Consider the following 26,903-nt stretch of genomic DNA (forward strand, 5'->3'; position numbering starts at 1 on the left):
CACAGCATGAGGAAGGCTGAGAACCAGTGCTCTAGATGATATGTAGATATAAGAACACACAGGTGAACCTTCGGGAGGTGAGCCCTCAGGAGGACTGCTGCATTTAATTACTGTTTTACAGATCCAAACTAATTGGTCATTTTGTGCAGCTAAACACTGACCCACAGAAGAGACGCTGGCTGGAGAGGATTAGACAAATATGGACTTAGGTTAGAGGTGTGTCATTCCCACTTGGTGTGTGCACTGTGAGTCCAGGCTGCTTTCGAATCCTGGGAAATCAAGGTCTAAGTCTTAAAACACCAAAGGCCAAAGAGGGCCACTAGTGAGCTCCAACCCAGTGTTAGACTCATCAAAACTTCAGCAATAGCTTCCAGATGATGATGATGATGGTGGTGATGGTGATGGTGGTGGTGGTGGTGGTGATGATGATGATGGTGATGGTGATGATGATGATGATAGTGGTGGTGGCGGTGGTGGTGATGGTGGTGATGGTGGTGATGGTGGTGGTGATGGTGATGATGATGGTGGTGGTGGTGATGGTGGTGGTGGTGGTGATGATGATGGTGGTGGTGGTGATGGTGGTGGTGGTGGTGGTGATGTGATGGTGGTGATGGTGGTGGTGATGGTGATGATGATGGTGGTGGTGGTGATGATGATGATGGTGGTGGTGGTGATGGTGATGATGATGATATCTGGTCTACTGCACCAGGTTTATTGGTGACTACAGGTTCAGGTCAGCCTGGGTCACTTCATCTAAAACTGATGCCATCCTCCATCTCAGAGAGTGTGATTTCACAGAGCACTGTAAAGCCTCAGCACTCCTCAGAGTTAACTTAAGGGTTTGTTTTAAAAATTCAGATTCCAAGGGTTTGGAAAAAGCCCCAGGTTTTTAGTAAATTCTAAAATAAAGCCAGCGTTGCTTGTCTAAAGACAAGCCCATGTTTTGACTGTGAGAGTAAGAAGCAAGGTTGTGGTTTCAGCCCTTTTACTAGTGGGTATGGCCTTTCTGTTTTAAAAATGTCATTGCTGCAATATTCCTCCTCTCAAACATTCATTTCTGTGAATTTTGATAGTCAGGTGACTACTCCCATTAACGCAGTGGTTCCTGAGCCCAGAGTCTCCTTAGTGCCTCTTTGTAGTCAGCTCGTGCCCTCCACTCCACTGAAGGTCTTCACACATACACATGAGGTTTCCTTAACTATGGTTTTGCCTTTTCAGAATTGCACACCATAGGGTCATACAACGCAAAGCCTTTAGAGTAAAGCCTTTCCCTCAGCACCGGGCACGTAAGCCCTCCATGTCGTTGCTCCGTGAATCCGCCCTCGCTTCCTCTGGTCACTATGGCATGACATTGTACTGATGCCTACAGTGCGTTACCCATGTGTCTGTTCGAGGACATCTGGCTCTCCCTGGGTAGTGAAGATAAGGCGCTTTGTTTGTGAGCCTACGTTCTCATTTCCCTTGGGTAAATATTGAGGAACAGAATGACAAAGACACAGGCTACAAAAATGATACTCACCAGAACGTGCCACATCCTTTTCCGAATGGCTAAAGCACTGTGTATCCCTTAAATACTCGTTTCCGCAATGCCAATAACAGCCTACTCTCATTCTCTTTGACATTTTATTGTAAACACCTCAAATATTTTCAAAGTAAAAGAATATCATAACGAGTTGCCCATAACCCAGCACCAACAATGAAGTATTACGTTTCCAAACTTGATTAAATACATTCTTATACCTGGGTATCTTTTGGCCACTGCTATCTAACTGTATTATGATAGGAGGATAGTTTATATAATTTGTATCATTTTAAACTGACTGATGCCTGTTTTATGGCTAAGAAAACAGCCACTGTTATTTTAACAGTGTGTTCACTGTCGTCTGGTAGAGTAGATGGTCCATAAATGTCAGCTGGGCCCAGGAGCTAGAGTGTTAGTCTAGTCTTATATCCTTACAGCTTTTTGTCTATTAGTTCTGTCCACAGCCAGAGAGGGGTGTTGGAACCACTGACGCATTTATAGATACGTCTTACTTTTCTTTCATTGTTGTAAGATTTTTTTTTTTTGCTTCCTACAATGTACCTTGTACCAGATACATAAGTAGTATACAAGATACAATGTATCTTGTACCAGATACATAAATAGTTAGGGTTCTTAAGCTTTCTTGATGAATTGATATTATTGACAGTACAAAATAATCAATCCCCTTCCGTCCTTGGTAATGTCATTTGCTCTCGAACTCTACTTCGGCTGATAATAATACACTGAGCTTGGTGTCGCTGTCCGTAAGACGTTCTGTGTTGTATGCATGTGAACTTGCCCTTCCCTGATCCAGGCCTTTTATGATGTCGTGTCACAGAGTTTACATCTACTTACATTAAAAATTCTACATCTTTTGGGGAGATTTTTTGTTTTGTGGGGTTTTTATTTCCCTAGACAAAAAAAGTAACTTTTATGTAAGTTGTATAAATTAGGGGACTTGAATCTTATACTTACACACATTGGAATTTGCATTGCTCCTCGTCCTGTTTAATAGGTCAAGATTTCTATCAGGTATCGTCCTCCCTGGCCTGCATCGCTTCTATCTGGTATCTCCTCTCCAGCCTGCATCACTTCTATCTGGTATCTCCTCTCCAGTCTGTGTCACTTCCTATCTGGTATCTCCTCTCCAGCCTGCATCACTTCCCCGCGTTACTGATCTGAGGCTCATGAGTTCCTTTTGGTTTTAGGTCTGAAAGTCCTCCCTTCGTCTTCTCTGTTCAAAGGCGGTTTCTGGAGAGCAGAGGATTCTAAGTTGACAATGTGTTCTTTCCTGTCCGGTTTTTATGTTGATTCGCTGTCTTAGGACTTGACCTGTTTCCAGCGAGAGCTCTCGGTGCACCTATCCCGGTCGTGCACCTACCCATCCCGGTCCTGCTGTTCCCAGGGTGTGACCGTTGCTCTCGCAGTGTCTCTGACCTCTCTCCAGCCCTGGTTGTGAGCAGTGTGAGTTTCAGTGGATTTGAGAATGGTTTTTCTGTTTAAGTTTGAGCTTTCAGTTCTCTTAGATCTTCGGATTTACGTTTTTGTTAAATCTTAAAACTTTTCAACTGTTAAATTTCCTGTTCACTATTTTTCTTTCTGTACCCCCCACCCCCCGCGCTTCCATTCCTGTTCTCTGTCATTCCGTCTCTCAGACTAGGGTTGAGTTGACACAATTACTAAGAAAATGCCCTCTGAATAGTCCATGTGATGCTTCACGTGCTTTGAGGCTTCTTGGTCCAGCTCTGTATGGTCTCTGAGAACAGCCTAACAGAGCGTCCTCACAAATGTCATTGACCACCTAAGGTGGACTCTTGAAGAGCTGCGATGCTCTGGCTGTAAAATCCCAGTCCCCTTAACCTCGAGTCTTTGCCTCTCTCTGCAACTGCAGAACACTGGCTGGCTCTCTGGGTTCCTCTTCCCTTCCTGCAACCTGGGTACTAAGCCAGGTAATTATAAGTCTCTCTCTCTCTCTCTCTCTCTCTCTCTCTCTCTCTCTCTCTCTCTCTCTCTCTCTCTCTCTCTCACTGTTCTGTGTCACCTGTGCCCAGAGCATGACAACCGTTTTCTCATGTGTTATGGTTACTTAATTCTCGAGGGTCAGTCTCGGTCTATATTACTCCACTGTGACCTGTGGAGGAACACGGGTGTGTATTGTTTACTAGGGTAAATCCTCACTTTGCGATTCACACAATAAATAAGCCCGATGCCTGGCGTGAGGCTAGGTTACGTGTAAGAATGTGAAGTGCAGCTGAGGTGCCGGTCACTGTATGACTCTGTGCTCCTAGCGGGGTCGAGGTCTGCACAAGAGTGAGGCCCAAAAGGGCAGGCATGAGAGCGGCTGCTCCTGAGGCCTGCCTGGACCTCCAAGCACCTGAGCAGGTTGGGTGCATTGATGTTTGTGTCGCTCCGTTCAAGCTTTCCCTGTACTCAGCAGGCATTTGCTGAGGACCCACAGGCCAGCCTGTGTTAGAGCTGGATGGAGATCTCTGTCCTGAAGGAGCTGTGGGAATACGACCTGTTTACTTCTCTCTGTGTCCCTGTAACTCACCCCACCTCTGGGCTCCTGTCTGTGTGTCTGTTCCCTTCTGCCTTTACCTCCTCTCTTCGCTTTCTCTAATTCATATGAACTTCGCGCAATAGCTCGTTCTCATGCGTGCGGGCAAGTTGAGTTGGTGTGTGTGTGTGCGTGTGTGTGTGTGTGTGTGTGTGTGTGTGTGTCTGCCTCTCTGTCTACATCTTTCCGTCTGAGTGTTTGTCAGGGGAGGCTGTTTGTCTGTGTATCTCTGTGTGTCAGAGTCAGAGCCCAGAGAACAGCTATGGGTGCTGCTTCTCCCCCCCTCCTATGTGGGTTCTAGGGATTGAACTCAGTCAACAAGCTTGGCAGCAAGAGTCCTTACTAACTTAGCCATCTCACTGACCCACATTTCTTTCTCCCTTCTACTAATATTTATTTTATTTTCAGAGTAAAAATCTTTACAAACATCTATATACCTCTGAGAGACCCAGTCCCTGCACTTTTCTCTTTGAATTCATCTGTCACCTCTGACTCTGGTCCCTACCCTCAGCCCATGTGCTACCTTTCTGCCACTATAGAAAACAGCAGAGTAGTCCTGCTATGGGGTCTTCACACTCAACAGAGTGGTCCTGCAGTGAGGTCTTCACACTCACCAGAGTGCTCATGCCTTGGTGTCTTCACCCTCAAGAGTGGTCATGCTGTGGGGTCTTTACACTCACCAGAGTGTACCTGCTGTGGGGTCTTCACACTCACTAGCGTAGTCATGCCATGGGGTGTTCACACTCACCAGAGTGGTCATGCCATGTGGTCTTCACACTCACCAGAGTGCTCATGCCATGGGGTCTTCACACTCACCAGAGTGCTCATGCCAGGGAGTCTTCACACTCACCAGAGTGCTTATGCCATGGGGTCTTCACACTCACCAGAGTGCTCATGCCGTACGGTGTTCACACTCACCAGAGTGCTCATGCCATGGGGTCTTCACACTCACCAGAGTGCTCATGCCATGGGGGTCTTCACACTCACCAGAGTGGTCATACCATGGGGTCTTTACACTCACCATAGTGCTCATGCAGTGGGGTCTTCACACTCACCAGAGTGGTCACACTGTGGGGTCTTCACACTCACCCTGTCTGCAACTGTGATATTCATCATCTAAATCCACTTCTTCCACTGATCTCCCTCAGGACTGGCTCAGCAATGATCTTCTCAGAATCCTGTCTTGGTTCTCCCTGTCCGGCTCTCCTATCTTCTCACCCCTCCCAGTTCTATTTTCTTTTCCTTGGTTACATGTGTCTCTCTCTCAGTTACATGCTGAAATCTGTCATTAGGTGTGCTAGCATGTGCATTATGTGAGAGCTTCCCGTAGTAAAGCATACATACAAGTGTACCCATACTCCTTGACTCTTGATTTGACATCTAAGATGCTCTGAGACCCAAGGTGCTTCAAGTTTACCACCTGTTACTAACCTGGTTTAACCTGGCCTGACTCATATGCAATGAGTCCGGTTAAGCCTCTCTGCAGAATGTTAATGAGCTGAGTACATCGTGCACCCCAGCCCTGCCAACACTGTTGTGTGATGTATGGCATATGCCACATATTATTCTCATAACATAAAGCCCCAAACTCATCTCACTCGGGTTTGTGTAAGTTGCCGAGCGCTGTCTCCTGAACTGAAGGCCGCTTGCCCTCCAGTCGTGGCCTGCCTAACTTCTGGTTCTTTTCGCTGTTCCTCTCACTGCTTTCTCCAGCTTTGCAAACCTGGGAATACTTCATGTGACTAAGAAAAAGGTATTCGAAACACTGGAAGCACGGATGACAGAGGCGTGTATAAGGGGCTATAACCCTGGACTTCTGGTGCATTCTGACCTTGCCTATCTACAGGCAGAAGGCGGAGGAGACCGGCAACTCACAGGTGAGCAAGCTTATCCAGCCCTCGTAAGGCTCCTGTGTTCTGAGAAGATGAGTGTAAACCAGCGGGCCAGGCTGTCGGAGGGAAAGGCTCCATGTAGCCGGGCCATTCCTTTCTGTGCCGTGCACAGTGGAGAAGCAGTGCCCGCACATAGAGACTCCCCGGGCTTGTTCTCGCCTTTCTCCATGCAGCGGGTGGTGTAGAGAAGTGCATTTCCCTACTCCCTCATATTCCATGTGTACCTTAACTCCTAACAAGAGTAGGAGGTGAGGCTGGGGTGAGCATGGGAGAAGACAATATTTACAACACTCCAGAGAAAATGCAGGTTACCTTTGATGGCTTTTAGGCAATTTAATAAGACTGCTATATAAAATTTTACTGACGGTTTAAAGAATTTCAGGCCAGAGTAACCAAAAGGAAAAAAGAAAATTCCATTATTAAAATTAAAGATGAAAATCAGGGAAACATTACTAGAGATACCAGTCAAACCCAGAGAATCATTAGGATGTGCTTTGAAAACATATATTCCAACAGAAAAGAATGTCTCACAGAAATGGATAAGTTCACAGGTACGCCTGACCTGCAAATGTTAAACTAAGAAGATAGAAACAACTTACACACATGTAAGACAAGCGATAAAATGTCTCCCCACTGAAAAAGGCCGAGTCCCAAATGGAATCACAGCTGAAGTCTACCAGATCTTTGAAGAGATAACAAATTCTCCTCTATTGGTCCATAAAGTAGGAAGGAAAATAATATTACTAAACTCGTCTTCCAAAGCCAGTGTTGCCTTTAAACCCAAACCAGGTAAAAGTAGAACAGAATAAAAGAAAGAAAAATAAAAGGATAAGCCAATTCATACATTCCCAATAAAATAATACAAACCCAATTTACCAACACATTAAAAAGACTGTTGACATGATCACGTTGGCTTCATCTGTAGAATAAAGAATGTTCAGCATATGAAACCCATACACGGAAGGACATGAATAAACCTGAGAGCAGAAATCACGTGTCATCAGAATAGATGCAAAAGGCTTTGAGCAAAGAACAATATCCCTATATGATTTAAAAAAAAATCGAAATTAGAGAGCTGCACCTCAACATACTAAAGGATTTACACAATAGACCTGTAGCCAATGTCACACTAAGGAGAAAAGCTGGAAACACTTCCTTAGAAAGCAGAATAAGACAAGGTGTCCCTTTTCCGCTCTTACTCAGAATAAAGCTTAGCTAAATTGATGAGGCAAGAGAATGACATAAAAGGTATACAAATGGGAAAGGAGGAGATCAAAATGGCCCTCTCTGCAGACGATAGAGTTCTACACACGAGACCCGCACGGCTGCACTGGGGAGGCTGAGCTCTGATAAAGGATCAGAGTGCATAATCACCACACCAACCCCGTGGTTTTCCTATATCAGTTGTGAGCGTGTTGAGAAGGAGATCAGCAGGGTCAGAGCCGAGCTCAGTCACAGCCATCCAATAGTATCAACATATGTAAATAAAACTCCTGCAATAAAGTAACCATGTGAAAAACCTTTACAATGAAAATGTTAAGACACCGAAGAAGGAAACAGATGATAGAAAGGCCTCCCGTGCTCCAGGGAGTCGGCAGAATTAATACCACAAAATATTACCAAGTGTGGTCTATGTGGATGCAATCCACAATCCCAATACCACTCCTCATAGAAATTAAAGTTCATCTGGAACCACAAAAGGTCTCGGCAGCCAAAGCTGTCGGATAATAAAATGGATATTGTTAGAGGTGTCACACTTGCTGACTTTCAGGTTACACTACAGAGCTGGAGTAACACAACCAGCATGGAAGGGGCATCCAAACAGACGTGTAAATCAGCGGAATCGGAGAGTCAGAAACGAGCACAGCGCAGCCACCTGCTACCTGAGAAAGACGCCAAAGTGTGCATTAGAGAAAAGACGTCCTGTAGAGGGAGTGGTGCCAGGGAAACCAGATAGATCCCCGGCTCCTACCGCACAGATCAATTCAACACGGATCACAGATCTTGATGTCAAAGTGATTGGTCTGAAACTCTAGGGAAAACAGAGAGAAAGCACTTCACGATGTAGGCAAGGACTGTCTGACAAGGGCTCCAGCAGGTCAGGAAATAAAAGCAAGAACCAGCAAATGAGATTAAAAGACTTCTCTACAGCAGAGGAAGCAGTTTCCTGAGCTGAAGAGACAGCCTTCGAGGGGGGGGTAAAGAGTTGTTGCCAGCTATGTAGCTGACAGATTAATATCTAGGTTATTAAAAAAAAAACACTCAAAAAATTAAATTCCGGAAACCAAACTACCCAGTACATAAATGTGCTGAGGAGCAAGGGAGGGCTCTCCAAGGACGACACAGGCAGCCAGCAAATGCGAAAGCAGGCTTCACAGCCTTAGTCTTCCGAATCGCTCTGAGGTCCCACCTCATCCAGGTCAGAGGTGACTAAGGGAGCAGGTACAGGAACTTGCACCACAGTTCAGGGGGCACAGGGCTTTCCCATTGCGCCGGAAGTCCTGGGTTTGATTCCCAGCACGACCTACAAACAGACAGGGTAGCGCACACTCCCAGACGAGTTCAAGGTCATCCTCAAGGGCGTATAGCAGATACAGCAGGTAATCCACACAAAGCCTGCTGGCCTGAATTCTCTCTCCAGGACCCACATGATGGAAGGAGAGAACCACCTCCCTCAGGTTGCCCTCCGACCCATACACACATGTGTCTGGCCAACGAATGCAAATATATAAATAAGAAAATCAAAATAGAGATTCAGAATAAAGTGAAGTAAAAGTCGAACTTCAGAGACACAGCTATCCACTGCTGTGTATGGTGGCAAAACTCTTAAGTCAGCATACTGCAACATACATGGTTGCTTGCACATATGTGTTTATTGTAGCCATATTCAAGAGTCACAAAAATAGCTCTTCATCAGCAGATGATGGATTAAGAAAATATGACATATACGAGTAGTGGGGTTTTCTTCAGCCATTAGAAAAAAAGAAAGAAACATTTACAGAGCGGTGTGTACAGCTGGAGATCACTGTACTGAGAGAAATAAGCCAGACCAGAGAGGACGAACGTCACCTACGGTCTCTCTCATTTCCAGATCCTAGATTGTATAGAGATGTACATAAGATTATTTGCATATGTGCTTGTAAGATATGAAAGTAAGAGGAAGGCGTTCCGTTGGTAGGGAGGGGAGGAGTGGGAATGGGCAAGCAGGGAGAGGATGCTTTGGGTATGGCCGCAGTGCTTGTTCTGGTAGGATGAAAATGCTTTGGGGAGAGGCTGTCACTGTGAACACGGAGCATATGCCAAGAAAGGCTTTAAGGAAGTGTTTCTAGGGGAAAGAGTTGGTCTCGGAGGCCATGTTCTTTGTTCGGGCTTCCTGAAAACAGAGTGTTAAATGCTCACACGCTCACCCGCCTGGGCATAGACAGACTGTTCTCTGTGACCCTAGACAGAGAGAAGGAGATCATCCGCCAGGCAGCTCTGCAGCAGACCAAGGAGATGGACCTGAGTGTGGTGCGCCTCATGTTCACAGCCTTCCTCCCCGACAGCACGGGCAGCTTCACGCGGAGACTGGAGCCTGTGGTGTCAGACGCCATCTATGACAGCAGTGAGTACTCCGTCCCAAGGCGGGGCAGCTTCACCTAGCAGCAAGTCGGCGGGCAGCCCACCACACACATACTCCTCAGAGTAAGCGGAGTCTGAGGCCCGCAGACAGGCACCTAATCACATGGAGCTTCTATCGGATTGTCTATGGGGTGTGAATACCGCAGTCTAGGGAAAAGGGACGATATCCAGTTAAGCATCTTAAAAACATGTCTGCCGAGGTAGCACTCTTCCCTCCGGGAGTGCGTTCATTATACTCTTTACATGTAACATCAGTAGATTGCCGGTGCTCTAAAAAATGACCTTCATTTTTGCCCCTGCCAGCACTGAAGAAAAATTAATAAAAGACAAGTGTTATTCTTATCTGTCTTTACCCGCCCCCATGGAAATACATTTATTAAGACAGGAACATCACTGTGACTAAATAAATAAATAAATACTAGGTCAAAAACATCTTTCAGGCTGTGGATAGTAGAATATTGAGGGTTTCCAGTAACCTGTAGCATTTACTGTGTAACTCTATTTTTCTGTGCACATTGGGCTGAGCAAACAGTTGTTTAATGGACCCTGTAAATACAGTAGCCTCATTGAAATGTTGCAGAATACGATGTACAAGGAGACGCCATGTTCCTTGTCCATCCTCTCATTGGTTTGTCTGATCTAAACAAGTGTGGGGGGGGTGGAAAGTCCATTGAGTGAAGAAGAGTTACTCAACGGAGACCCTTGAGCTGCAGCTGTTGGAGATTTTACAGGGGGAAGTTTTGTCCCACTCACTACTACAGACGGCTTTGCCCCAAACCACACAGAAGGCAACTTAGGTTGGGGAAAAGAAACAGGATGTCTTCACTTTTCTTTGAAGAATTAAAAAAAAAAAAAAATGAGTAGCTGAAAATGTACTTTTCTTAAAATGTTTAGGAATTTTATAAATGACATAAAGTTAGCATGAAGCAAGCCAGCGGTCTGGCAGTTCTGGGAACATCAGGAGACTTTCTCCTTCCACACCAGCCTGTGTGCTAGCGGGGAAGCCAGATGCTATCATCCAGAGAAGCAGATTCCACCATCCCTTCCCGATCTGCTCCTTTCTGCCTCACCCGTCTGGGGGACAATGAGTGGCCCAGACCCAAGAAGTGCTCCTAGTACTTTGGAAGCCTTTCTGGCTCTAGTTGTGTCTTCCTAAAAGCAGTAAGAGTGAGCGCCTTCATCGAATCTCTCTGAGGCTAACGCTAAGCCAGGATGTGCTTTCTCTTCTCCCTTTGGACAGAAGCCCCCAACGCGTCCAACCTGAAGATCGTGAGAATGGACAGAACAGCAGGCTGCGTGACAGGAGGGGAAGAAATTTATCTTCTCTGTGACAAGGTCCAGAAAGGTATGTGCACGCCCGGCCTTGGGTCGTCAGTTTTCTTGGAGTCATGCAGAGCTGACCACGGGTGTTCTCCTTTTGCTGTGGGAGTCTCAGAAAACAGTCCCAAGTGTAAAATGTGTTGTTTCTGTACAGCCTGGGTATACAGTTCAATTTCTCACAGAAGTAACGGTTTAATGGTTATACAAAGACGCATTCGGCACTCGGGTTCCTAGTAAACTTGGTTCCCTGCACTTAGTTAAGTGACTCTTAGGATCTGAGTGTTACATCACATAAAAATCGCAGATTCCGCTTCTTTTTCTGTGCTGTGTTGTAACATGGAGAGAGCTTCCTCATGTCACCGTGATGCCTAGTAGGAAGGAGAAGGGTGACGCACACAGGGTCCTCAGCATTTCACACTTCGAGAAGTTCCTAAGGCTTGCCGTCACTAGATTGCAAGATTGGGATGTTAGTACAAGGGTAGCTACTTTCCCAATCTTTGCTTTAAGTAAAACCGCAAATAAATACTCTTTAGTTTTAAACAAGCTTTGCATAGACCGCTGTCTCAGAGTCTCTGTCGCTGTGAGCAAAAGCAACTTGGGGAGGAGAGGACTTAGCTCTTAGTTGATAGTCTGTCATCCAGGGAAATCAGGGCAGAACACAGAACAGCTTGCCCTGCCTACTTCAACACCCAAGGCTGCCTGGCCAGGGGTGGCATTGCCCATAGTGAGCTGATCCCTCCTGCAGAAATTATCAATAAAAAAATGCACCACAGACAAGTCTGATAAGGACAGCTCTTTCTTCCCAAGTGACTCTGGCTTGTGTCAGGTTGACATAATACTAACGCCAGCACAGCTGGTATCAGTCCACATACAACCCACAGAGCCAAAGTCATAGTCATTTCCAGGCCCCTTGCCACACGCGCCATGGGCAAAATTATCTCTATTTCATTTTTAGTCTTTATCTAAAATTTTACACTGAAACGTCTTAACATTGGAGGCCTTAGAGGACCGTGTTTCCTTCTGCTACAGTGGCTGAACCACATTGTGTTCTCACCCCTGTCCCTAATGAACCTGGGGATGGGGAACCTGAGCGCCTGGGGACTCATGCTAGTGAGTGTGTGGACTCAGAACCACCCTTGGGTGTCAACTAGAAATGACAAACCACCCCCTGAAGAGACATGGTGAGATGTTCCTAGCACCAGTCCTTAACAGCAGGAGGCTATCTCCAGGACTCTAAGCTGGCCCCAAACTTGAATGTTCTGGACCTCCTCATCCCCCACTCCCGAGAACTGGAAGACTTCCTAACAGAAGATGCTACCAGAAAGTGAAATGTAACTTGTCACCAAGCCATAGTCTTGGCTCTGAGGTATCAGTGTTTTAGATCCCTCACCTGAAGGAGGTAGCTGGGCCACAGAGGCTCTTAGCCTCCTCTGAGAAGCATGCTTCTGCAGAGTGAGGGCAGCGTCAGCACAGCTACACCTCAGAACTGCTCCAAGCACTAGACAAGCTCATGGCCATAAAGTACTTGGCAGCTCCGACCATGTGGGAAGCACCATTATGTCAGGTGTTACGGTGCTTATCTCCATATTGGGTTGAGTCTCACCTACAGGTTCTGATACTCCTCCATCCGCCTTCACAGTTCCCAGAAGTGAATGGTTGAAGCATAGAGAACCGGGAAGTTCATACACTGACTAAAACAGAGCTTAATTGATGGGGTGAATCTAATATCCACCACTAAGAGTAAATAGTAGATCTCATTCATGGGGTAAATAGTGTATGAAGAATGCTGCAGATCTCCTTTACTAACTCTTTTCAAAACATTTACATTTATATGAGGTAAATTTGTGTGCTGGGGCGTTTGCTAGTGTGTTCACCAACATCATCAATTCAATGGGTACATTGCAATCACGTGCCTAATATGACTGCTTGCAGATGACATCCAGATTCGGTTTTATGAAGAGGAAGAAAATGGTGGAGTTTGGGAAGGATTTGGGGACTTTTCCCCAACGGATGTTCACAGACAGGTAGGTGGGTTATTGTTGCGGGTTTTATTTTAGTGTGCGTTCTGCCTTGGTAAAATCGGTGCTCAGTTTCCACGTGTTAAAAAAGGAACCATTAGAAGTCTCTTAGACATCCACAGAGCAATGCTATGTTTGTGGCTCTTCCAACACAGAGCAAGGTCCTGGTGGAGCCCTGGCTGAGAGCCTGGCATGGCACCTCATTTGGTGTCTGTTGTCCAAATCCTACAGGCAGTGTCCCTCCGTCCTCCCAGAAAATGTTTAAGTAGTGAACACATGGCAAACCAGGAACTGTGCCAAGAAGTCTGAAGGGCTGAGGCTGATGCCGTCCTGATGAGCCAGGGTCTCCCTACTTATTGATTACATGACCAGGGTCTCCCGGCTGATTGATTACATGACCAGAGTCTCCCCTCTGATTGATTACATGACCAGGGTCTCCCGGCTGATTGATTACATGACCAGGGTCTCCTGGCTGATTGATTACATGACCAGGGTCTCCCTACTTATTGATTACATGACCAGGGTCTCCCGGCTGATTGATTACATGACCAGAGTCTCCCCTCTGATTGATTACATGACCAGGGTCTCCCAGCTGATTGATTACATGACCAGGGTCTCCCAGCTGATTGATTACATGACCAGGATCTCCCTGCTGATTGATTACATGACCAGGGTCTCCCTGCTGATTGATTACATGACCAGGGTCTCCCAGCTGATTGATTACATGACCAGGGTCTCCCAGCTGATTGATTACATGACCAGGGTCTCCCAGCTGATTGATTACATGACCAGAGTCTCCCAGCTGATTGATTACATGACCAGGATCTCCCTGCTGATTGATTACATGACCAGTCTCCCCTCTGATTGATTACATGACCAGGATCTCCCAGCTGATTGATTACATGATCAGGGTCTCCCAGCTGATTGATTACATGACCAGAGTCTCCCAGCTGATTGATTACATGACCAGGGTCTCCCTGCTGATTGATTACATGACCAGGGTCTCCCCTCTGATTGATTACATGACCAAGGTCTCCCTGCTGATTGATTACATGACCAGGGTCTCCCTGCTGATTGATTACATGACCAGGGTCTCTCCTCTGATTGATTTCATGACCAGGGTCTCCCAGCTGATTGATTATATGACCAGGGTCTCCCTGCTGATTGATTACATGACCAGGGTCTCTCCTCTGATTAATTACATGACCAGGGTCTCCCTGCTGATTGATTACATGACCAAGATCCCCTGCTGATTGATTACATGACCAGGGTCGCTCCTCTGATTAATTACATGACCAGAGTCTCCCGGCTGATTGATTACATGACCAGGGTCGCTCCTCTGATTAATTACATGACCAGAGTCTCCCGGCTGATTGATTACATGACCAGGGTCTCCTGGCTGATTGATTACATGACCAGGGTCTCCCTGCAGATTGATTACATGACCAGATTTCCTAAGTGATTGATTACATGACCAGGGTCTCCCAGCTGATTGATTATATGACCAGGGTCTCCTTGCTGATTACATGATCTACCACAGCAATAGTCACTCTTTGACAGAGACTGAGAAATGGTGTTTCAAAAAACTGTCAACAACCCAAATGTTAGCCAGCAATGACTAATGAATAAGGCTGTGTGTATGTAATGGAGCATCATACAGTTACTAGAAAAGGAGGCTCTGTGAATGAACGGAGACCTCACAAAGATTCGTAACAGTCGATACGCACAGGAAGCCTGAGTCAATAACAGCAGCTCCCTCTAGGATCGGAAGTTAGCGCATGGATGGGGTAGGGAGGCAGGGAGAATTATCAGCACATACTGCCCTGTGCTCCTCCTATATCGTATGAAATCCTATATCGTATGAAATCTTGATCCTTATGAATGTAACCATAGAAAAAATGAAACTAAGTCTGCACAGTTCCTTATTTATCCCAGCACTTCCCAGGGTTAGCATGGGACACCTCCTGCACAGTGTTACTCAGCATGGCTGACAGAGGCAGCCCGGTGCCATGTGCTCCCACACCCCGTCCTTCTCTTGCTGTTAGGTTTTATTTTCCCGGGGGCATAAGTATGGGTATAAGGTACTAACGTGAACTTTCTCCAGGTGCTGGGTCTCAGCACACTTTAGAGTATACATGGACGCATATAGAATGTGCCCGATGCTCACCACCGCTAGAAAACAAATGTCCTACACTAATGTCTGGGTCTTTTGTACCTTGCAGTTTGCCATTGTCTTCAAAACACCGAAGTATAAGGATGTCAACATTACAAAGCCAGCTTCCGTGTTTGTTCAGCTTCGGAGAAAATCAGATTTGGAAACTAGTGAACCGAAACCCTTTCTCTACTACCCCGAAATCAAAGGTACCTGGGTGGCTTGGACTCTCGTGCTTGCTCTGAAAGATCAGTGGGCCACCTCCTTTACCCAGCCTCCCAGAAGCTGCTGCCTGGATATGTTCTCTTTAGTTTTGGGGACAAGGAAGGTCATATATGATGGTCATGGAATTAGCCCCAATCATTTATGTTACTGCAGTGTTGCCAAACTCATGGGAGACCTAGACATTTGACAGCCCCTATTAGAATCTAGTATGGAGACCTAGACATTTGACAGCCTGTCACTGAGTATTAGAATCTAGTATGGAGACCTAGACATTTGACAGCCTGTCACTGAGTTCTAGTATGGAGACATAGACATTTGACAGCCTGTCACTGAGTATTAGAATCTAGTATGGAGACCTAGACATTTGACAGCCTGTCACTGAGTATTAGAATCTAGTATGGAGCCATCAAGTTGGCTCAGTGGGCAAAGCACATGCTGCTTAGCCTGACCTGAGTCTGAACCCCAATCCTGTGTGCTGAAGGGAGAGACCTACCTGGGAGAAGCTGTCCGTGGACCTCCACAGGCGTGCTGCAGCATGTGCAGGAGGGGGCGGGGCGGGGAGGAAAGGAAACGTGAAAAACAAACAAACAAACAGAAACTCACGTTTTTCCAGTGACTCAGCAGCCCTCAAGTTTTAAACAGAAAGCTCAGCCACTATCCAGCACAGAGCTCTAAAGTGAGATAGTTGCTGTACTTCCTCACAGAGGACACATCGGGAAAGGTACACTATAGTTAAAATGCAATTTATGACGCCATCTGAAATGATAGGCATCGTACTCTCCTTGTAGACACTAGGCAAATGCTCTACCATTGAGCTGTAATCCAAGTTCTCCAACTATAAGTACCCAAAGCAAAGCATCCACAAACCGTATGAAACTGTCGAGGAAACAGCCCTGGGTCCCTTGGTCGAAAGAAACATCCGGAGAGTCCCCCTACAGTGAGAAGCCATTTGCCACGTTACTGAAGATGAATAGAAGTCAAGGCTCTGCTCATAAAAGAGAGATGCTCAGAGGCAGAGGTGTGGCCTCTGCCTGGCATGTGTCCAGGAAGAAATGACTTCTGTGAGTGCTGTACAGACTGAGGAAGGTTGATTTAGGTGAGGGAGGCCAGGTCCGGGCAGTGGAGTGTTTGTGGGGTAGCTGAAGGCTTTTCTTTGTCTCTGATGGCCAGGCCTGCCTGCATAGTCTGGAATGATACAGCCATAATGTTGCTAGAACTCAGTGGTGCCTCAGCAGGGATAGAAAAGGTTCCAGCACCCACAAGTGAGCATCCAGCAGACACTGCCGTGGTGGTGCTGTGGAAACCCGGGCCTTGGATGAAGGGAAAGGAAGAGAGAGTCAGAGTGTCAGATTGCTCTAGGGTTTCCAGAATAGAGATTCATGGCATGGTTAAGTGGATAAGAGGATCAAGGGAGAAGAGCCTAAAGAGAAGCTTGGTGTAAACATATTCCAGTTGGTGTCAAGTACAGGAAGGAGGCAGTCAGAGGCATGACTCAAGTGGATGGAAACACAGCATTGAAGAGAATCCCTGGCCCCACAGAGTTTGTGAAGGGATACACAGTGCAGCCTCTTTGTACCTCTCTCTGTTCTATGAGTTTTGAAAGTCGTGGTTCTGAGAAGAGATCCATGAACGTGGAGGCTACACAAGGACTGGGTCTGATAAAATCAGAAATGTCTGTCTCAGAGGCAATGAGGATGGAGAGGAGGTCACCAGGTGCAGGGTCCTAGGTAAGGTTGGGAACCACAAAGGTACAGGTGCACCAAGACCCCCAAGTGTCAGTCCCTTGAGGGCAAAGCCTGATGGTGACCAAGTTTCTGCTCTGGTGGAACCATTTAGAAAGAATTTCTGAGAGGCCATGTCTCTTTTTGAGGTACATCCTCCCCATTCCTGGGCCAGGTTTATGGTGAGCTCTGTGGCTGGCCTACTTCCTTCCTTACCAGCTTGAGGTCTTCTAGATCCTTCTGTCCACACAAGGCAAAGTGAAATTACTGCTTTACCTAGAGTCTCTGCCCTCTGAAAACAGAAAGAAAAAAAATAATTATTTTGCTGAGCAAAGAATAGTCTATCTCCTGAAATGTGCCTTCAAAATATCGTTATCGTTATCGTTGCTGGTGCAGAATCATGAGAAAAAGAAGAGAAACTGCAGGTTACCTACACAGGACGTGAGCCTAGAAACCCTGAGAATTTGGTTCCCAGGCAACCTCTCCTGCTGGTGTCTGCATCCGAAGAGTACAATAGAAAAGACCCAGCTTCCTGGGCATTCGACCCCAGCAGAGTGGGAACTTTCTAATGCCTGGATTAGAGGATGGGATTCCCTAAAGTTCTGGTTTCGTCAGCAAACCTCAGACACACATCTTTCTAGGTCAGCATGAATACGAATGACACATGTGAAATATAAGTGAAGCTCCCCATGCTCACAGGATGAGACATCGTTTCCAAAGACACCTGTCGTGTGTTTCATGTTTCTACCGTGGAATAATATTCTATGTGAGACCAACAGTTCACCGGCCGACTAATGGATGTAGCAATCAGTTTTGGTATAACTGGTGGGAAACTTTATAAATATTTCTACAATATTTCATTAGTTAGGAAGTAGCCGGTCTCTTCACTTCAAATTCACTCCTTTCAGTCATTTTCCTCCTAATTATCCTGGTGTGCCCAGGGTTGGTTTCCCAGGGACTGTGCTATCCCTCTTTCCCTGTCAGCTGCAGTAGACTGTCCAACATAGTCAGCCCATAAGTCCTTGTGCCTCTCCGTGGGGTGACAGAAGCAAGCACCCACAGAACTAGAAAAGTCGAGATTTTTCCGAACATAGACAATGATGAAAACCGGCATCGATCAGTCAGACACAGGACAGTTGTTAAGTATTGGCCTATTTCCTGGATAGAGAACACTGTGTTGACTGTTTAATGTGAACATAAAACCACCTTCGCTTCTCAGCCCCAAAGACAAACAAAACAACAGCAACAAAATCTGCCAAGCTACTCCCAGAGCACAAGGAAATGGGAACAAAGGAACAGGAGGATGTGGCAGATCTCCCACACAGTGACAGGACTGAGAACATGGCGGCTGAAGGTCAGACAGGCCATGGCAGAGCTGAGGGCACAATGGCCGCCGATCACATTGCAGTAGCAGAATTAGAGAGGACACCTGGGCCAGTGAGGAACACACACAGCGAGAGACGAGAGAAACACAGAACTCTGTGAGGAGCAGCAAGCTAAGTCTCAGAGGACCTGGTGTTCCAGAAGCCTTCTTTATGCTGGACTCTAAGAGTCAAAATGTCTCTGTAGACCTTCTCTGTGTATCTAGAATCTACTGTATTTCTCTTATCACAATAACCAGTAAGGAGTGGGTCTCCATTGCCTCGTGTCTGCACTGTCTTCCTTGGAGTCTGACTCTAGATGTCCTACATACAGTGATAGATGTGTCCTCTGCATGTCATTCTCTAAGACATGGCAGTATGTCTCCTCTAAGCAAGTCCCTCAGATTCATATTCCTGGGGCTCCTCAATGTGTGCGACCCCAATTCTCAAGACTCTCTTTCACCCCAGACAAACACTTGTCTTTATTACCAAAAGCACCCACCCATGTTATTCCTCCAGAAATCCCTCCATGTCTTCCCAGAATATCCCCTGTTCCTTGACCATAGTCTAGTCTTTACCAAGGCTTGTTGAGTCGTGAATCTGTTCTCGCATGATTTCATGTGAGGGTCTGATACATCCGTCATGGTCCATTCCACTAAGTCCCTCTTTGCCTCGAAACTGAGGGTCCTCGACAGTAAGAGGTGTGTCCCTTCTCTCTCTCCCCTTTCCTCGCTCAGTGCACGTCGTAAGAAAGGTAAGCTGGTTCCTTGCACTCGTCTCAGGCAAACAAGGACAACTGTTCAGAATGTTAGCTGGATGGGGCGGTGCACACCTCCAATCCTAGCGTTCACCGGGCAGAGGCAGTTGACTCTGTGTTCAGAACCAAACTCGTCTACATAGTAAGTTCCAGGCAGCTAGTGCTGCATGGTGAGGTTCTTATCTCAGAGTAAATAAAGCAGTAAAAGTGCTTTTTATTTTAAAAAAAAAAAAAAAAAAGTGCGTCTTTGGGTTATCTAAATCTTGAGGAGCAATGAGCTCTCTCACTAGCACTGGGAACTTAGGGAACGTGGCACAGTGGAGTTGGGCGTGTGCCACACTGTGGTCTCTGAGGCGAGCTCTCGGTCTTCTTGTCCTTTGGAATAAATACCGTGCTTCCTCCTTGGGTGCCTGTTATTTCCCTTTAATGCATTTAAAAATACCATGCGAATCCATCGTCTCTCTGCGGCTGCTGGTGGAACCCAATCAGTCTTTCCCTTCTGGTTTCCCTTCCTGTAAATGCAGACAAGGAGGAAGTACAGAGGAAACGCCAGAAGCTCATGCCCAACTTCTCCGACAGTTTCGGCGGCGGCAGTGGAGCGGGAGCGGGTGGCGGAGGCATGTTCGGTAGTGGCGGTGGCGGCGGAGGGAATACCGGAAGTCCTGGCCCAGGTACGAGAAACATCTCTCCTGTCTAAAGCCTTTCATGTTAAGGAGGGGACAGGTCTCCTTCCCAGGTATCCAAACATGCCTGCCCATTGAGTGTTGGTGACATTTACTAACCATCAGATTTCAAATTAATGGAACATTTCCTACAAACGTAAAAAAATTTTTTTCAAAGAAATATATGTTCATCTTAAGGTACAGCACCCCCCCCCCGCACACCCCCCTCATCCAGTTTCACTTTCTGTGGTTTCAGTTACACGCGGTCAGCTCGAGTCTAAAAATATTACCATTGTGTTGACAGAGAGAGAGACCACATGCACAAAACTGTTTTCACAGTCGGCTGTTATGGCTGCCCTGTTACTCTGAGCTACTGTTCTTCATCTCCTTCTGTCTTTTTACATTGTCACCTTTACCTGGGTCTGTATGCGTCTGTAGCTTTAAGGATGGATACTCTGGGGGCCTTGGGTTACATATTATCTCTTTCGGGATAATATGTAAACTGTAAGAAAAAAGCCAACTGAAGTGTTCCTGGAAGAAAACCTTTCTCGAGTCACTTTTGAGTATTTCTCCCTCCCTACCCCTATTCTTTTGGCGGAGCAGTTGGTCCATTATTCTGGGGAAGCAGCTCTCATACCCACTGCATGGTAGACGGGTACACTATGACTGCACAGCATAGTCCCGTCCAGGGCAGCGCTCTGACAGTACGTGCACTGCCCCTCCTAACTGCCACGCACGTAGGTAGCACAGTAAATATTTATGAGCTTCTCGTGGGCACAGCTGCGATCCCCACGCGTGGATTCCAACCATCTATTTATGTCAGCTTTTGACCAGCGTTGCGTCATGCTTACGGGTGCCGGGTGACGCCGCTGTCGCCTCAGATGTTAGCTTAAGCATTTCTATGGAAACGCAGTTCTTATAGAAGCATACTTAAGTGCGCTGTTCAATGACTCATACCTATAGCATAACTGACTTCAGTGCTGTTTCCTGTTTTCTGTGTAAGATACCGTGCTGAGCATGGCTTTCCTTTATTCCAGATAACCTGTAAACGCTTCAAACTGTATGTCAGAGAGTGTGGTGTTAAGTGCTGGCTGGTCCTCTCGAGAAATTTATCATTCATCTTTCCACTGAAAATGAACGTGCTGACCATTTTTTCCACTAAAGTATCAGTATATTACTGTACTGGGTTTTCCTCACCAGGGGTCGTCCTATGTTACTGTAGGTCTGAGTCTTGGTGTGATGGCTTACCATCAGCTTTTCCCTTCTCTGGCAGGAGAGGGCCTGCTCCGCATTAAGTTGTCCAGGCTGCCAGTCTGGGCACTGCCTGGGTTGCCACAGTGAAACTGAACTGTCCGTTTCCCACAGTGTACCCTGCTAACTCTGGCGGAGCCTGTGTAGGCCAGCGCCTCCCCACACCAAGGCCTGCCTCCCCTGAGTGGGTCACCATAGTGTTAAAAATCTCCCTGATGTTCCCTTTGTCTCATTGCTGGTTCAGGGTATGGCTTCCCGCACTATGGATTTCCTGCTTACGGTGGGATTGCGTTCCATCCCGGAGCCACTAAATCCAACACAGGCATCACCCATGGTAAGTCAGAGCTGAGTACCGAGAACACTGCGTGGGCATCAGGATCGTCCTTAAAAGCTTGAGGAAAGAACTTTCCGGTAAATTCGTACTTCACATTATTCTAGGACAGCATAAGGAACACCCCTGACACATATCTGCTCATCACACTGTATTTATGGAGGCAGAACAGAGGCTTTAGACAGAAGATACAGACTTGGCTCCGCAAACGTGGAAATGCCACCTTCGTGCCTGACCCTTCACCTCACATCCCACCCTTTTGAAATCAATTTTTTTTGTGTGGCGCCAGGCCGTTTCCACTCTTGGGCATCCTCTGAGTAGCTGTGGTTACGGGCTGCTCATGGCTTCTACAAACCATTCTTTGGTACCATGGAAATCATTCTATAAAGTCTCTTCATACATAGCGCCTATTCATGCCAGATGCACACATCACTGTAATCTTTTTTTAAAGATCTTAACTGACATTATAGTTTTATCCTATAATCAGGTCACCATTTGTCCCATAAAACAGAATTCCCATTACCCACAACCTCATGACCCCTGTGCATGGCGAACACTAAGCCCAGCCCCTTCTGGACAGAGGTGAGCTTCAGAAACTCTCGGAAGACACAGCAGCAGGATCAGGTTCTGTACCAGGTCTGCCCGGGAGTCTGACCTGTCGCCCTGTCACATAACATGGTTCCGACAGCAACCATATTCAGACATGGCACACAAGAAGGGGCCACACGGGAGGGGAATGAGCTCTGCACAGCTCCCTTCCCTCGTTACTCAGCGTTAGGAAAGAAAATAACCTTACACTCCAACCGGCTCTCAGCGTGCAGAACTTTCTCTCACGTTTCTTCTTCACAGGTAACCAAACTGAGATTCATTTCTTGTTTCTGTCTGGTTTTGTTTGAGAGAGAATGTCACTGTGTGACCTTGACCTTGTGGGACATTTTGGGTGGGACTCGCCAAATCTGGCTGCAGAAATAAGATGTGAGTGTTGGAAAGACAAGCTTTTGAATTGTTTCTGAATGTTTGAAATATGTCTGAAACAGTCGAGGTGTTACGGCACACGTCTTTGGTTCCAGCACTTGGCAGGCAGAGCCAGGCCGACTGCTTGTGAGTTCAAGGCCAGCCAAAGCTACACAGCAAAGCCCTGTCTGAAAGAGTAAAGAAATAAGGAAATATATGTCCAGAGCACGTTACTTATGTTATAAATATTTATAGTTTTCCATTTTCAGCCGACATCCCTCCTTCCTGTCTTCCTTTCTTCTGCCCTGTGTCAAGACAGTGAGTTATAGCTTAATTAAAAGATTTTTTACTAAGAAAAACATTGATGTTTTTGCACTTTTTCCTAGGCACCACAAACACCAAATTTAAAAATGAGCCTAGAGATTGTGCCGAGAGTGACGACAGGGAGATTCTGAATCCCCCTGAGAAAGAAACACAAGGTGAGGGGCCCAGCCTGTTCATGGCCAGCACCAAGACCGAAGCAATTGCCCCAGCATCCACCATGGAAGACAAGGAAGAGGATGTGGGGTTTCAGGGTAGGTGAGCGTGCCCACGAGGGTTTCCAGGGACAGCTGGGGAGGGTGCAATTCTAGGTACAGGAAGCTGTCTCCAGAAGACAGGTTTCCTTCCTGCTGATCTAAAGCTGATGGGTCAGCATCTCGTTTGAGTGCTCTGCCCGGTGCCCTGGGCCTTGCAAGAGAGGCGTCTTGTAGAACCATTCACCTTTGCAGCATCAGATCTGACTATAAAATGCAGAAACTTGCACGTACATTGTCCAGTCATATGCAGTTCTGGGTATGAGAAGAGGCAACTCACGTTGTCCCTGGCCCAGGTCACAAGGAAGTTTCCATGTCCTTCACGTGCCTCCCAGCAGCCAGCTCAGCTGCCTCCTTGAAGATGTTTGCCCGAAAATGGGACTTTTCCTTCTTTTCTTTTGCCCTCCTTGAAGAAGCAGAATGAGAAGGAAATGCTTCCTGAGAGCAGGCCTCATTAGCATATGAGTCATGATTCTAGGTCAGAAGTGGTCTGTGAAGAGATAGTAACTATTTAGACGTGGTGACCATACATAGTAACTGTTTAGACATGGATGGTGACCATACATGGTTACTGTCTTGCACTGTCCTTTTATTCTGTTTCTTAAATACCTCCCTTGACACGCACAGTATATGTCTACTGAGCCATAAGAAAACAGGCTAGATTCGTCCATTTGTGCTGAGCTCCCAGTTTGCCATCCCTTGACCTTAAGACAATAAATTTTCCAAAAATGCTAGGGCTTTCTTTCTGAGTCTGCCTGGGACTGGAAGGGCATGTTCCTTCACTTTAGCTCAGACTGGATTCCAGAAGAGAATTTGTTTACAAAAATGATTGGTTATTCAAAATTATGGCAAAGTCTGAGTACCCTGAGATTGGTTGCTCCCCTTAAATCACTGACGCTGATTGTTCTTCTTAAAATAGCAGTTATATCTAGGTGGCTCCTTGCGGCCCACAGACACTTTAACTTTAAAATCAAACTCTTAACTGTATCATCTGTCAGTGAGACAATGCCCAACTGTGCCTTTCTCTAGTCAACACAGCCCAGAAGCGCCAAAAGGAACATTTTTTTCAGCTACACACGTAGGGCGAGCAAGTGAGACTCAGCTGTGGTTGTGGACATTGCCTTGCAGATAACCTCTTTCTTGAGAAGGCGCTGCAGCTCGCCAAGCGGCATGCCAACGCCCTCTTTGACTACGCGGTTACGGGAGATGTGAAGATGCTGCTGGCGGTACAGCGCCATCTCACCGCGGTGCAGGATGAGAACGGGGACAGGTGAGTGGAGTGGGGACGGCTGCACAGCAAATGCTGTCTCAGGATAGGGATAAGCAAGGGATACTGCTGGTGCAGGCCGCCTACAGAGGGAACACTCTGGGGCTGTAGTCAAAACAGAGCTCTGCCCTCATCAGACAAGGCCTCCAGTGTGCTGCCTCCCTGGGCGAGAAGACTCAGGTATGTGAGCGTGTTAATTTTAAACCCTTGCCTTGTGTGTAAAATAATAGTTGAGAAAACTATTGACAGTCCCGCCAAGTCCCTGAGGCGTTATTGTCACAGTGTACCCAAGGGAAAGCCTGGTAAAGACATTAGTACAGTAACTAAGAGGAAATGCCTTTCTTCCCTAGCTCCTGGCTGCTTCTCCGTGGTCTCTAGTGTGTGAGTGGACCAGGCTCTGCCTCAGCTCCAGGCCAGGCTGCGTGGGAGTCTGACATTCCAGACGCCAAGCCTGCTTTCTATTCCTGAGGTTCCGTTTGCAAAGGCACCTGGCTCCTTCCTAAAGTGTTCTCTTAGTCCTTCCATTGAGCCTTCTGAAATGATCTAAAAGCCTATAAAAATAGCCAGAGACAGCAGTCTTGAGATTCAAGTGCTTTATCTAAGGGGGTCCTAAAATAGCATTAACGCTGAAAAGGAGTCCTTTTCTGTGGCAGCATTTGGGAGTGCCGTGGTAAGTCTCAGTTTAAAAACAAAATGCTTTAGGAGGATGCCAACCTCAGGGGTTTCGTACAGAGACCTTTGTCCCCGTCACTTGCAGTGTAACTAAGGATGTGGTATAACCGCTGGCCTTGTCCTACAGTACAAGAGGAACCCAGAGAACCTTCTCTGTAAAAAGCCCTGAATAGCAGAAGGCGCCTTTAGCGGGAAATCATCCCGTTAGCATTCAATAGCAAATAACCACAAAACAGAGCGGATAACCAGGGCGCACACCCATCGGTACCTCAGGTGCCATCTTTAAGGACTGGCTCAGCTCATGAGTAACGAGGGCAAGCATGGTAGGAAGTGGAACACTGATATCTGAAGGACGCAAGGATACATGTAAGGACACTGGATGGCCATGGGGCAGCCGAGACAGTGGCCGGCATTGCCTAAGCGAGGACAATACACAGAGCCTCGTCCAAGACTTCAACAAGCAGGCTCTCTGAGAGGCTAGGGGTGTGAGACCTGGGAGACACAGAAGACCCACTCAGAAGTGTAGATAAGGGAATATCCTGGTTTCTCATATTTATTCAGCTTGTCATATTTGGACCCTGTCACCATTAGTCATCATAGAAAATACAATAAGGAAAAAATATTGAACCCTCTGGTACTGGGGAAATTCCCCCAGGGGTATGAGAATCTGAGGGGGAGGGGATGCACTTCTGTGAAGCTCTGAGCCTCACGTGGAAATGTTGAAGTAGCTTTTGAAGCCCTCTTACTCGATGTGTGAACGTCTCCATCACTTCTCCATCACGTCTCACAAGCCTCACTTCTGTCAGGGTTCCATCAGGAGCCACAATGAAGCCTGAGGTGTGGCTACAGTGCCTCTCATCAAAGCAGGCATGCTTCACTTGTAGTCAACACCGACACAGGATCCTCTAAAGAGCAACTTTGTGGTCTTCCCTGAAAAGTATTGCTACATGAAATCCTTCAGGGATAAGTAACAAGATCTTGCTTAAAAACAGCAACTGAGTTTTCCCGAACTGTCCCTACGCCTGGGCATTGCCTTTGTTCATGCTCTGTCAGGGAAAGACCAGGGAGAGCTGCCTGGGTCTGAGTCACAGAGACAGAGCTGGCTTGGAGCTTAAGGCCATTTGGTCTCCGACCAACAGGGCAGGTGCCTTTGCACTTCACGTGTCTGGTCAGACATTAACACTCCCACGGCCAGGTGGGCACAATCAGCATATAGTAATCTGCGATGGGCAGTGGGAGAAGTCCTCCAGAGAAATCATGTCATCTCAGATCAGTACATGGGGAGGGCCAAAGAAAGCTATGCCTAACACTTAGATTCAGTCTTCAGTTCCGTCGTTTCTTGACTTTTTTGTTACTGTCACTTGTTAAGCCCCCAGTTAATTATCACCACCGTGTTCATTCCAGTGTCCTACACTTAGCCATCATCCACCTTCATGCTCAGCTCGTGAGGGATCTTTTAGAAGTGACATCTGGTTCGATCTCTGATGACATCATCAACATGAGAAACGATCTGTATCAGGTAAGCAGCCACCTCAAGACAGTCAAGAAGAGAAAAGGTTTACTTTGTAATACATGTGTGTGCTGTTATCGGTAACAGGAAACAAGAAAACAACATCCTTTCATAAGTGGTATCTTAAAAGTATCTTTAGCTGGGAAAGCTATTTTATAAAGAGACGAGTGGGATCATGGATTTGATGACAATCACGCTGCATGGAAATTCACCATCTTCTAGAAAAGCAAACTTTAAGATCTAGAAGTCAGAGTTGATAGTTTTGAGGGAGATTCTAGGGGAGAAAAGTCACAGCTGTCAGGAGAGACAGTCAAAAAGAAAATCAAGGTTCAAAACGCAGTGCTTTGTGAGAATTTTGAGGTCCGAGGAAGGGTATTTACAGTGTGTGTGGAGGAAAGGCTCTGAGGTCAGCTCCTGGAGAGGTGAAAGGCTGTAACAGGAAGAGGAACCAGCTCAGGTTTGAGAAGGTAGGGAGGACGGAAAACTCCAGGAGAAACCAGCTGGAGATGGTGGCGCAGTCAACTGAGGATAGATG

At 46.7% G+C, this 26,903-nt stretch overlaps 1 protein-coding gene across 1 annotated transcript in view; it reads left to right on the forward strand.

The window, feature by feature from the left end:
* The window catches only part of Nfkb1 (nuclear factor kappa B subunit 1), a 113,624-nt gene that overhangs the window by 71,239 nt on the left and 15,482 nt on the right, over positions 1-26,903 (forward strand). Inside the window, exons 8-17 of the mRNA XM_032897276.1 lie at positions 5,793-5,956; positions 9,417-9,575; positions 10,833-10,937; positions 12,845-12,936; positions 15,153-15,291; positions 19,671-19,817; positions 21,304-21,393; positions 22,731-22,919; positions 24,048-24,189; positions 26,263-26,377. Coding sequence (XP_032753167.1) covers positions 5,793-5,956; positions 9,417-9,575; positions 10,833-10,937; positions 12,845-12,936; positions 15,153-15,291; positions 19,671-19,817; positions 21,304-21,393; positions 22,731-22,919; positions 24,048-24,189; positions 26,263-26,377 — 1,342 coding nt within the window. The remainder of the gene's footprint in view (positions 1-5,792; positions 5,957-9,416; positions 9,576-10,832; positions 10,938-12,844; positions 12,937-15,152; positions 15,292-19,670; positions 19,818-21,303; positions 21,394-22,730; positions 22,920-24,047; positions 24,190-26,262; positions 26,378-26,903) is intronic.

Source organism: Rattus rattus, chromosome 3 (genome assembly GCF_011064425.1).
Source record: "Rattus rattus isolate New Zealand chromosome 3, Rrattus_CSIRO_v1, whole genome shotgun sequence".
Taxonomy (NCBI): domain Eukaryota; kingdom Metazoa; phylum Chordata; class Mammalia; order Rodentia; family Muridae; genus Rattus; species Rattus rattus.